Raw genomic sequence first — 13,620 nt, 5'->3', positions numbered from 1 at the left:
ACTGAATCACTTTGCTGTACACCTGAAACTAACACAGCATTGTTAATCAACTCTACTCCAATATAAAATAAAAAGTTAAAGAAAAAACCCCAAAAAACAAAAACAAACCAAAAAAAGACATAAAATATGAAAAAGAAAAAGACAAACTAATATTTCTAATAAATGGTATATAGAACATGTCATGTTGTGCATCTACATTAAAAATTGGAGGAAACTGAGTCCCTTTTTGATAGAATTACTAGGACTACCGATATATCTTAATTTCAAGTGACTTGGCAGATTCTCGTATAATTTTTTTGTGAACAAGATGGAGAAATGTGAGTTAGACAATGAGAATGGTGAATTCATCTTTGCAGAGCAGCCATACAGCAAAATCATGTTCATTAATTTATCGATTGATATCAACCTGGAGGGAGTTCTCTAAAGACAAAACATGGTACTCTGTACTTGACCATGTTTGTTCATTATTTTCATAAATTGCTTAAATTGCAGCATTGTAGGTATGCTTATGAATTTGTGAAAGACAAAAAGCTGGAAGTGATGATGCAAGAGAGATCATAGCCCCATGTATTTGGTCAGATCACATCTGGAGTGTTACGTCCATTTCTGAGTGCAGCAGTTAAAATGGGTTATTTACATGTAAACAAACAAATAAACCCAAAATGAAAAACCAAAAAAGGAGAGACATTGATAAGAGTAGGGAGAATTGGGAAAGCAAGCAGGTTTAGAGAAGATCTAGACATTATATTATATGATGAATGCTTTAGGAAAATGAGGCTGTTGTAATCCTCATGGAATGATGACAGCTGCCTTTATACTTGAGCTTTCATGTGCCAGAGAAATCAGAATTATTCTGTGTCCTAGAGCAACATTTCTCAAACGTAGCTTATCACTCACCTCTTTTTTTTTTTTTTGCCTCGTATGTGTGACACCTATTACTAGTCTATGAAACGCATTTTGAGAAGCACTACTTCTCATAGAGTATTATGACATTTGTTAGGGACAGAGGTTGGGTGGTCTCACAGAGGCAGATTCTTGATTCAGCATAGTAAGAAAAAACAACTTTGCAATTTAGAAAAAGATCGTTGGTAACTGAAGTGAATGTGTTGCTTCAGAGTGTTAGCTGCCCACCATTCTCCGTGTATTTCCACTGCAGTTATCAGGGCTTAAAGCAGGAAGAATCATTCTAATTTTTAAGTAGCCTACTCCTCTGGAAAGAAATTGTGAAAAGATCTTGTTTGGGTATGTGTATATTCAGCTAAGGAGTCAAATTGTACATAACAGAGTTAGGGAAAATTGAGGGAATTTGGAACATTTGAAAATCATCTGTATTTTTATCATGTTTTTAAAAAATAGGTTCATCTAGTAACTGAAGAAGAGGAATCAGCTAATACATATGCAATACATCAGGTAAACTTGCTTAAAAATTAGTATCATTTAGATCTAAATGTACACATTGTGCCCAAAAGACAATATATATTAACCAGTTCCCTTTCTTGCTCCTTTTTTTCACCACTTTTAATTCAGGTATAATTTATATACAATAAAATTCACTCTTCTCAGTTTACAGTTCTGCGAGTTTTGATATACGTATACAGTCATACAACCACCACAAAAATCAAGATAAAGAATAGTTTCATGTCTCCCTCAAACTTCCTGTGCCCCTTTGTAGTCACCCCCAACCCCTGCCCCAGCCCTGGCTCAGCTCTTCTCTGTTCTATGGTTTTGCCTTTGAAAGAGTATCATAGAAATGGAATCATATAGTTTATGGCCTTTTGTGTCTGGCTTCTTTCAGTGAGCATAACGAATTTGAAATTCAGTCATGTTGTGTGTATTTGAGTTTTTTACCTTGTTCCTTTTTCTGACTACCTTTTGGCTGCGTTGGGTCTTTGTTGCTGTGCGCGAGCTTTTCTCTAGTTGTGGCGAGCAGGGTCTACTCTTCGTTGCGGTGCGTGGCTTTCTCATTGCAGTGGCTTCTCTTGTTGTGGAGCACGGGCTCTAGACGCGTGGGCTTCAGTAGTTGTGGCACGTGGCTCAGTAGTTGTGGTTCGCGGGCTCTAGAGTGCAGGCTCAGTAGTTGTGGCTCATGGGCTTAATTGCTCCACGGCATGTGAGATGTTCCCAGACCAGGGCTTGAACCCATGTTCCCTGCATTGGCAGGCGGATTCTTAACCACTGTGCCACCAGAGAAGCCCCATGTTTTTAAGTAAGTAAGAGAAATGTAAAATTATCAGCCAAAATACCAGTTACATGATTGAGTAGTAAAGGTTATTCTTTGTGTTCCAGAAAGAATATGCTTTTAGGATTGTATGACTGCACAAAGATGAAGTCTGTTGGCTAATTAAGTGTACCTCAACTTCTTGTTTCATCTCTTCTACATTAACAGCAGTTTGTCTAATAATATCTGGCTTGAGTTGGTTGCCTTGGTAATTGAGTCTTTTTTTTTTTTTAAATATACCACGCAAGCACAATATTTATTTATTTAGTTATTATCATTATTTATTTATTTATTTTTGGCTGCGCTGGGTCTTTGTCGCAGTGTGTGGGCTTCTCTAGTTGTGGCATGAGGGTTCCAGAGTGCATGGGCTCTGTAGTTTGTGGCACACGGGCTCTCTTGTTGAGGCATGCAAGCTTGGTAGTTGTGGCGTGGGCTTAGTTGCTCTGTGGCATGTGGGATCTTAGTTCCCCGACCAGGGATCGAACCCATGTCTCCTACATTGGAAGGCAGATTCTTAACCACTAGACCACCAGGGAAGTCCCTTAAGAGTCCTTCTTGATTTTAGTTGGCTCTTCTCTTTTCTGGGCAGCGTTAAAAAGAATCAAAGTAGTGTAATACTCAATAGCATGTTTTAGGCTGATTGTAATGTTGATATCCTGCGTCTGTTTTTACAGATCCAGGTCCCAGTCATAAAAGTAAATTTAAAATGTGATCAAATATTTTTCCAAAGGCTGTTTCACGTATCTTTTTTTTTCCCTTCCATTGCACAGGTGGTTCTTCCAGTGCTTGGATACAATATTCAGTACCCAAAGAACAAACTAGGGAAGTGGTACCAGGAAGTACTCAGCAGAGATGGACTACAGACATGTAGATTTAAAATACCTACTCTGAAACTGAATGTTCCAGGATGCTATAGAAAGATTTTGAAACATCCCTGTAATCTCTCATACCAACTAATAGAAGACCATGATATTGATGTCATGAACGAAGGTTCCCACATCGATGAAGCAACTTTATCTCTTTTGATCTCTTTTGATCTTGACGCTTCGTGTTATGCTACAGTTTGTCTGAGGGAAATAATGAAGCATGACTTTTAAAACTGATCCCCTTAATATAATCGTGTATGTGCCACTTTTTAAAGGAAAGGGAGCTAAAGTTTCTTGAGCATCTACCATGTGCTAGGAGCTTTATAATTGTTATCTCCTTTAATTACACAACATCCTGATAAAGTAGGAATTTGATACTAACATTCCAGAGGACGTGTAACTAGTAAGTGGCAGCATCTGAGTTGAAGACTCCAAAGCCTTTGTTCTTTCTATTATCTAATATCTCGGTGACCTTTAGTCTGTGCTATAAAAGTTACAGTCTTTCTGGACTATTAGGAACATATAATACTGCAGGATGACATTAAAGAAGATAACATTAAAGAAAAACATTTTTGGAGTAATGTTTATATCCTCAAGCTCCTTGCTTAGAATGTAGATGAAACTTGGTTGTAATGAAAACAGGGTTGGAAAGATAGATGAAGCATTTTGTTAATTATTGCCATTCTTTCCTATTTTTGAAATTATTGATCAGAACAGTACATCAGGAAAATATAATCCCTCTATTTATGATAGCTACCCCAGGGTAGTTTACCCCTTTATGAGGGAAATAATCTTTGATGAAGATTGAAATAAAATTTATCCTACAGTTTCTTTATCTTGACACATATTGACCCTCCACTTTTTTGTTATTTTTGTTCTATCATCTAAAATATAAATTTTTAGAGTCAGACTGATCTGTGCTCAGACTCCAGCTCTGACACTTACCAGTGACTGGGTGTTATTGATTCTTTTCGAGGCTCATTTAAGGAATCAAGATAGCACCAATCTCATAAGCAGCAAACAATAGAATTATCTCCACCTTTTTACATTGCTGGAGGAAGAAAACATTTTACCCATTTCGAAAATTCTATATTTGTTGGTTTAACTATCCCGCATCACAAACCATCCTTATCCACTTTACATCAGGTACATTTGCGGGGAAATGGGATATACTGATTGGGAAAATCTGAGCATTCTTTTATTGCTGGTAGCATTACATAATGACTTAAAAAGCTGTCAAGAGTATTATATATTAGTAATGTGGCACTTTTATATACTTAAGTCAGTCAAACCATTTTGGGTATATTAACATAAGGAAATAAAATTCCAAAGAAGGAAAAAAACTGCAATGCAAAATTTGCTTAGTGCAGCATTTTTATATATATAGAAAGAAATTAGAAACAGTTTGGAAGTCCAGCATTAGCTAACTAAAAGTAAAATGAGATGTAACAACTTGATGGCAAAACATTTAGTTATTAAAGTTGATGATGAAGGTTTTAGGTATGTGAGAAAATGTTGTCCCACAAAACCATATATATATATATATAAAACATATAAAACACAAATGCAGTATATACACTGCATGCACCTTTTACACAGGAGAGGCACTTTAGCATAGTGATTAAAAGCTTAGATACTGGGGACAAACTCCCCTGGTTTGAAGCTTGCCTCTGCCACTTAACAGCAGTGTGGCCTTGGACAAGTTGTTTAAGCTTTGTGTGTTTCAGTTTCAACATCTGTAAAACAGGGATGGTAATAAACCTATCTCTTAGGATTATTGTGATGATTTGCTGAGTTAGTATATGTAAAGCAGCTTAGAAAAGTGCCTAGCATTTAGTGATTGTTAAGTAAATGTCCACAAATGCAAGTTTGGAAGGGAACAGAAAAAAATGAAAATGCCATTCTGTTAAGATCATAGAATGTTTGGAATTTTTTTAATACTAGAAAGTTCCTCTTTTGTCTTTATATATTTTAATAATAAACAAATTCAGGACACAAAACTTGCAGATTGTGGTACTGTGGATTTTAAAAATTACCTTTATTGCCTTAATGTTTATCGAAAATGAAATGATCCTATATTAAATAGTAAAAAAATTTAGAAATAATGTTTTAACTTTATTTTATATGATAAATTATATCCTATAAATGTAATCAGAAACTGAATTACTAAATAATTAAATCCCAGTTTTCTTTTAATCATTGGGTAGCAATTAGAAAATATGAAATCATTAAAAATGTGCCATCATTGATAGTATTTTCTTTGCCTGTAGATGGCACTATAATTTTAGGTATCTCTCTAATTTATTTGTTTAGTACTTTGGCCCTGTGTAAAGAAAGGATCACGAAAGTTATTTCAGGTCACCATAAAATGTATTCAGATACTGTTCATGTGAAAAATTATTTTATATACTAATAATATTTGCCATGTTAATTTTTTTTTTTTTTTTTCAGTAAGGACTTGAATAGACTTTGGACCAAATGATGAGTAGTCACCTAGGTTTTTGCAGTTTTTCTGGAGCATTTCAGGCTTTCAGAAGAAGAATCTTTGAATCAGCTTTAATTTTCAACATTGCATTTGAAACTGAGCAATAGTGCCTCAGGATTACTAAGGTAAAACAAATGGAGGTCTTTTTATTAAGATAAGAACACTTGGATTTTTGTAAGTTGTAATAAACTGAAGTCATATGCAACTTTGATCCAAGTAACATTTTTTCTGAGTCTTGTGCCACTCCTCTCATTGTAATCCACGTACCCATCCTGTAGGTGGGTAGTGTTTTCCCTGTTTTTGCAAATGAGAAAATATTTGAGTGGTTTACTGACCTATTCAAGGTCAAACAAGGTGCTATTTGGGAACTTGATTATGCTTCCTAGAGCAGTACTGCTTTCATCTACCTGATATTTGCCTTCTGAAAACAAGTTTTTTGGTTAATAATTTCTATTTCTACCAACTTGTTATTTCTTGATATTGATTAATAGGCATACTGGAGCAGGTCTTGAGAGAAACGAGATTCCTTTTGAGGTTCTGAAACCAAAATAAAAGTAAAGGAGATCATTTAGGAAATTTCCAAATCATTTTGGGGTATTTTCCAGAACATTTTTGGACTTGTATCTCAATGATGGGCAACATCATTATAGGTCATAGAAGGTTACTTTAGATGATACCTGGTACAATATTAAATATCACTGAAAAAGTACAGTGAGAGGATTGTTAATTTATTTTTTTTCCAATACTCTTTTAATCTTTTAATCAACCATTCTGTTTAAGACAAGGAGAAAGCTGGCTGAAATGAGTTTACATATATCGCTTGCTGGATTTACCTTTTTTTTTTTTTTTAATTTATTTTTTCTCATATTTATTTTTGGCTGTGCTGGGTCTTCGTTTCTGTGCGAGGGCTCTCTCTAGTTGCGGCAAGCGGGGGCCACTCTTCATCGCGGTGCGCGGGCCTCTCACTGTCGCGGCCTCTCTTGTTGCGGAGCACAGGCTCCAGACGCGCAGGCTCAGCAGCTGTGGCTCACGGGCCCAGTTGCTCCGCGGCATGTGGGATCCTCCCAGACCAGGGCTCGAACCCGTGTCCCCTGCATTGGCAGGCAGACTCTCAACCACTGCGCCACCAGGGAAGCCCGGATTTACCTTTTTAACAGAGATTGTGCAGGCCTGAGGCTCAGGAATACCAGCAAGCAACAATATCTAACTAGAATTTCATAATACTGCTTTGTTTTATTGAGTTTGTTTTTCTAGTTACCTTTTTTATGGCAAATAATCTTGGTTTTCAACTTATGTGATGTTTCTTTCAAAAATAAATTTTAAAAAGAGAAACTCAGTGTAAAGGTAATAAGGAACTACTAGTACAGATATAGCAGTAATTGTGACAGCAGTACATGAATGATTGAAGTTTGGGAAATAGTGAGAGTACCTGAACTCAGAGAGTGCCTCTACCGCTGCACTAGGGTGTCCCTTTAGTAACCCACTGAATTTCTCTGTTGTGATCTCAGGTGTGAAGTAATGTTAGTAATCATTTTTCAGTCCAGGACTGTACTGCATCAAACAAAATAATGAAAAATACACAAATGCAAGATACTATGAACATAAGTACTAATGATCACATGCCATATCTTAAAATTTCACTGATAGGGATTTTCTTTTAGAAAATCTTATGAAACACTAAGAACAGTGCCCAGCACCTAGTAAATTCTCGGTAAGTGGCAGCTAGTGTTATTATAGTTAATATTACATTACTGTGCTCTCTGATGAAAGTTTTACAGTTGAATGGTTAATGAATTTCCCTTGAGATCTGATCTGACTCTGTCTTAGCATAAAGTAATTACAATTCAGCACACTTTTATTTATTTTTTTGTAAGTGGAAAGAACTACGTATTTCTAAATCTGGGAATTCAGCAGTTCATTCAAATTTAGATCTTTAAAAACTATCTAGGTCAGTGTGCCTCAATATTTTCCACCTGGGAACTACTCTTAAGAGACCAAGAAGAAATGAAGCTGCATATAACAGTGCAGAATTTTCTTGTGTTAATGTCAGGATAGGAGAAGAGGTTGGAGGGAGACATAGGGAGTAAGAGAAATAGGACTTTTCATTTTTTTCTTTATTTACTTCTGAATTGTTTGGGTATTTAAGAATACATTTGTATATTAATTTTGCAATTAATTAAAGAATACTTGAATACTGAAGCTTCGGAGAGGGTAAGGTAAGGGAACTGATGGATTATGATTGCATATTTTTCAGAATGGTTCTGGTGGGTCATGCCAATGTATTGCCAGAGAGAGAAATTTCTGCATTGTATATTTTAACAGTACTAATGGCGGTTAATATAAATAAAGTTTAGTACCTGTGCTATGGATTTTGCTTTCCGATTCAGAAAGATTCTTACAAATAGCTTGATGTCTTATGGTACTGTTTTAATCTTTTTTTTTCCTAAGCCCTTCTGCTTTACATATTTCTGATAGGCCACAAAGCAATGCCAAATATATGACATAATAATCCACAAACATTTGAGTGCCCCTAAGTTAAAGGCACTCTGTAAGATGCTATGGGGAAAGACAAATAGATAATATCCCTGACTTTGAGGGATTAACAGTGTTATATCCTTGAAGATATCATTTTATTTGAGATGCCGTCTGGAAAAAGAGTATATAGACCACTAGATGGCGAAGGGAAAAACAAGCAGCGTCTTTTCATTTCACTTGTGGCTCACTGTATGATGAATAATAGGTTTCTTGACCTCTCAGCACCTCATTCTGAATCTTTAAATGATACCTATATTAGCATTTCCACGCATTTTGAGATCTCCTCTTAAAATATGCTTTGAAGTATTCAGTCTAAGTGCTGCTTTCTCGAAAGCTATAGTTTAAAGAATGGGAAATGGTGTTAGCAGAGTTAATCTTGTGTAATTTCAGTGTGGGTTGTCAGGAATACCTTTAAGTAAAGAAAATGACTCTAATCTTCTTAAGCAATTCGTTTTCTCAGCAACTGGGAGGCAGGAGCTAATTTACTCTGCCTGTGTACACAGACCTGTCTTATTCAAGGAAAATTTTACTCATGGAGAGAAGTCACAATACCCATGAAATTATTTATATTTAGACACTGGAAAGTATGGCAAAATATAAGAAACATTAAATTGTCTTTTCTGTATCAGTTTCCTTCCTAAATACCCAACTCAATTACCCATATTTTCTGTTACAAAGAGGAAATTTAATCATGGAGTTGAGGCAAGAGCTCTTTGGTTGTTTTTAAAGGGAGGAGAACAGAGAGCTGGTCACTCCCTCCTTAGCTGAGGGTGTTTGAGCAGCAAGATGGGTGGAGAGTGGAGAGGGTTAGGGACTTAGATCTTTATGCTTTGATTCCAAGTCACCCTTTTCTGATAAGCCTTACTGGCATTTTCTTAGACTGGTTATGTCAGGATTCTGAAGCTTTCACTACAATAGGGTGTTAATCTTAGCTGATTATTTTTCCCATCCCCACCCCTGGTCATAAAGGACTAGTGTTCTTTTCTGGAAAGGGAAGATGAAGACTCTTTCTATAAATAACCTTTATAGTTTCTTTAGGTTATAATAAAATGTGGTGGGTTTTTTTTTTGCATATGATTTTCAAAAAAAAACTAATTTTTCCATAAAATATCTTAAGGGAAATCTAATAGATTTTATGGTATATAAAGAATAACAGTGCACTTTTCACATTTAGGAACCAATAGAAGAACGGGGAAGCAGTTATTCTGAATTCAAAGAACATTCTTCCAAGACATTGAAAGAGAAAACTTTAATTTCATAGTGAAGCATCTGATGATTGTGTTTTTAATGTACATATTCTCTCTCGTTTTGATTGTTGTGATAATTTTCTAACTGACCACCTCCATTCTTCGCTCTAACTGGTCTATCTTTGTATATATACTCATGTCAGTTACCACCCCCCCCCAAAAAAAAGTAGAAATCTGATCCTGTTATTGTGTTGAGACCATATAACATTTCAGTGGCTTCCCAGTACCTATGGAATGAAAGTCCAAATTCCTGAACACAGCACATGTAGACATGTAGAGTATGGTTTCAGATTATCTTTCAAATGTCATCTGCCTCTTACTCGGTAAAACATACCTTTTGGTTAAGTTCTGTTTGCTCCTTGCCAAATATAGCAAGTTTTCCCATGTTTTGTACCTCAACCTCCCATTCTCCTTGGCAGAAAGTCCTCTCTGTTTAGGTTAAATAAATGTCTTGTCTGTGAAATCTGTGTTCTCATAACACTCATACTGTTCATATCATGTTATACTTATTTGATTGAATATCTGGCTCATCTACTACTAACTATTTAAGGGCATTCTTCTTTATACCTCAGGTACCCATCAGTGCCTGACATGTAGTAGGCTTAAAAATGCTGAATGAATACCACAAACACACCTTAGTAAAGTTACTTGGTAAATATATGTATCTCAGGAAAGTTCTAAAATAGCCTTTTACCCTCACAGAAAGTTTAGAGTATTAGAATTGGAACTCATTATAATGCCTTTCCACTTTTACGTGAATTGCCAAAATAATTTTAATGGTTTCATCTTTGTCATCACTACCTATAAAATGCGTACTTTTGATTTAAATATTAAATGCATTGTAGAATTTCACTTAACAACTCAGAACAAGCTGTCAGGGAATGTAACCATTCTCATGTTACAAATGAAGATTCTAGAGCTTGAAGAGGTTAAGTAGCTTACACTAGGTTGCAAAGAGAATTTACCCTAGCTCTTTTTGTTTTCAAGGCCCATGGTGGTAACTACTTTGCTCTGCTGATTCCTAATGCAAAATGCCTCAGTTCACTTTGCTTAACTAGTGATTATTTAATTTCTGCCCATCTCTGAATTTACCTGTATATTTCTAGTACTTTATGACATTAAGGCAACCTGGGGGAAGACTCACTAAGTGACAAAATGATAATGGCTGTTAATCATTGGGCACTATGTGCTGAGCATTTTACATCTTACCAATAAGCACTTACCTATGGGATAAGTACCATTATTTTTATTTTATAGATGAGGACACAGAGATAGAGTACAATTAAGAACCTTGAGAAGGGGGAAACACAGAGCCAGAGCTGAAACTCAGATGCTTTTTCTTACAGAATCCAGAGACTCTTAAGCCATGAACTTGGTTTGAAATTAAGTGGTAGTGACTCCGGTCATGTCACAGAGCCAACACAAATGTTCTCTTGAGGAAGTTGCCTTCATCCCAGGTTTCCCATACATGTTCAAAGACAGTAAGCAGCACAGAAAAAAAAAGCAAGGCATCATGAATAAGTGTCAGCAGAAACAAAAGACAGTATAAATAGACCTGCAGGACTTCAGAATAATAGACATGGACTTCATGTTAACTATTTTTAAAGAAGTAAGAGATGAACTTGAAAATCTGCAGGGAACAAGAAGCTACAACACAATCTAGTATATTTGAAAAAGAACCAGCAGACTTTCTAGAAGTGAAAATGTAGTAATCAAAACTTAAAACTCATGAGTTTAATAACATTGCACAAAATTGAAAGCAAATTAGTAAATTGGGCCCAAAAAAATCCAGAAAGGAGCAATGAGCTTTTAAAAAATTATGGAGATGAGACATGGAGGATAGAGTGAGAAAATTCAAAATACATTTAATTGGAATCTGAATGAAAGGAGAAAGAATAAGGTAAAGTCAATAGTTGAACAGATAGTGGCTGAGAGTTATCTGGAAGTAGTAAGACACTAAAATACAGATTTCAGAAGTCCAATGAATCCCCAGTAGTGTAAATAAAAATAAAGCCAGATTGAGATACATCATAGTGAATATGCAGCACATTAGTAATAAAAAGAAAAATCTTACAAGCAGCTGGGTAAAGATTATTCTCAGAGTGTGTGATAGCTTACTCTCCAGATCAACAATGGAATATAATGAAATAACTGAGAAAGTTTACAACTAAGTACTAACTCTGGCCAGAGGAAATTAGAACAAAAACAAGCTTCAGGCAGAAGGTAGAGGATCTCAAATCAAAAGCCTAAGGTGGAGGAATGAATGATGAACAGGAAAAGTGGTAAATATGTGGTTAAATATAAACAAACATTGCCTTGATAAAATGATAATATCCACAATATCTTGTGGGTTAAATAAGGATGATAAATTAAAACATAACACCTGGGAGGGAACTAAAAAGGGTTAATAATCTAAGGTGGTATTAGCTGAAAAAAGGATAAACATTGATTAATTTTAATCTTTGATAAATTGGAACGGTGTGGTATAATATCTATAATACTAAAAGAATAAAAACAGTTATAACATCCAAACTTGGTGCAGGATGATTGCTCTAACAATGTGTTCTCTACAGGATAGAGTTTTGTGATTAGTTTGATATACTTGATAACAGACATTTGATTCAATACAAGAATCATTTCCATTGTCATGAAAAATCTTAACATTGAATATTTCAAGAAGAATAGGAAGAGTTAGCTTCTTCAAACATAATTTCAAGTGTTGTAAGCTTTGAATGATTGTAAAAAAAGATTTAAAATTTTTCCCACAAAATTTTATGCAGTTATATGTATATAGTATTTACTATTTTCTAGGCATTGTCACAGACACTTATTCTCTTAATCATAAGTTTTTACCAGGAGGTGTGCAGATGTTGCTATTTCACACACAGAATCCATGATTAAAACATTATGGTCAGAGAAGCAAGCTCAAATTTCTTATTGAAATTTTGAAAATACTTTATTTTGAAACTTCATATGTATTCAATATTTAATATCTTCCATAGTAGGTCTATTTTATTTTTCTTATCATAATTATATAAAAGCAATACTTTTTTTCACTAACTCATACCCCTAAATTCTTTCCAGCCTACATTAGTGTGATACAAGTATCATTTTCTACATGTGAGGGAAGAGGCTGGAGAACACTACATTATATAGAGCCAGATAGAGTGGAGGAGAGTATGATCATTCTGCATTCTGCATTTTTAAGGCTATATTAAAAACAAAAAATATTAGAAAATACATGCATAATAAATATAACTACTCATATTTATTTCCTTGTGTGTTTCTCCTTTACTTTTCTCTTTCTTTTTTGTTCATGCCCCCATGCTCTCAGTCTGCATTTGACAACTGACTTGATCAGTTCCATAGCCACAAAAAGTCATAAGTAGTTGGCTTCATAAAATACTTCTGTGACCTTTGTACTGATGGTTTCTTAGTGCTCCCAGAAGAAAACTCACTAGGAGCCAGCCTTCAACTTCAATGCCTACTCTAATTTCACAGTGAAATATATCCTTGTACTTATAACCCCCTCCTCGCTCATCTAACTCTGCTAGGTATTCTTCTCCATGTTTTAATGCTCTAAGGAAAACTGGGGGGCTATCTTAGAATTTTCTCTGCCTATTTCTGGAGTGTTAGAATGCTTATTTTTTATCATGCAGTCACTTTCTAGGTGACAAATCAAGTAAAGTATTTGGGCAATCAGCTTAATTGCTCTAGTAATTGCAGTGGAATAGAATTTCTCCTAGTAGGAGCTATTAGGAGATATTCCACATGTGTTTAATAAGACAAATTAGAGAACTTAACATTTAAATCCTTGGTTACTGTTTTTATAATTGGGTTTAATGTCATCCAAGAGACAATAAGTCTTACAAGTCTTAAACTTAGGTCTCTGGTCTAAACACCTTCAGGTGACTTGTGATATGAATGTGGTTGTGCAAGTGGGCTTTTACCCCTTTTCCTGAATGGAAATCATATAAAAGCAATAAGGAAAACAGCACTTTTTTTTAAACCAGCAAACAATATGATAAGCAAATTTAAAGTGCATGTAAGAACTGCCAAGGGAAGCTGAGACCTGAAAAACGTTGCATGGTAGGACGTGGGAAAAAAAGTGGCAAGAGGGTTCAGTAACAGCAGATCTCAAAAGCAGCAAGAAAGGATTTTCCTAAATATGACAGGTCTACCCTGAAGAGAAAAATTTGGTAGGTAAGGCTGTTGGCAAAAACACTGCCAAACCTGGTTTGAAGCATCTCAAATAATGATGTTGTATTT

At 35.3% G+C, this 13,620-nt stretch overlaps 1 protein-coding gene and 1 long non-coding RNA gene across 11 annotated transcripts in view; one reads left to right on the top strand and one right to left on the bottom strand.

Moving 5' to 3' along the window:
* The window catches only part of PUS7L (pseudouridine synthase 7 like), a 42,653-nt gene that overhangs the window by 23,568 nt on the left and 5,465 nt on the right, over positions 1 to 13,620 (top strand). For 7 of the 10 annotated variants that reach the window (XM_082349400.1, XM_082349399.1, XM_082349397.1 and 4 more), the window contains 3 exons: positions 1,357 to 1,410; positions 2,989 to 3,487; positions 5,536 to 5,694. In XM_082349400.1, the coding sequence (XP_082205526.1) occupies positions 1,357 to 1,410; positions 2,989 to 3,315 (381 nt within the window). In that variant the 3' untranslated portion in view covers positions 3,316 to 3,487; positions 5,536 to 5,694. Of the gene's footprint in view, positions 1 to 1,356; positions 1,411 to 2,988; positions 3,488 to 5,535; positions 5,695 to 9,278; positions 13,619 to 13,620 lie in introns of those variants that run through there. The other 3 variants (XM_082349402.1, XM_082349403.1, XM_082349405.1) reach the window with 3 other exon arrangements.
* Positions 6,290 to 9,272, bottom strand: LOC309608883. Its single transcript, XR_014233146.1, has 2 exons — positions 6,716 to 9,272; positions 6,290 to 6,402 (listed from the first exon to the last, which is right to left on the bottom strand). It is a non-coding gene; the product is annotated as an uncharacterized lncRNA (long non-coding RNA).

Source organism: Balaenoptera borealis, assembly GCF_965194805.1.
Source record: "Balaenoptera borealis genome assembly, chromosome: 13".
NCBI lineage: Eukaryota > Metazoa > Chordata > Mammalia > Artiodactyla > Balaenopteridae > Balaenoptera > Balaenoptera borealis.
The sequence above is the reverse complement of the archived record's forward strand: the minus strand, read 5'-3'. Positions and strand labels throughout refer to the sequence as shown.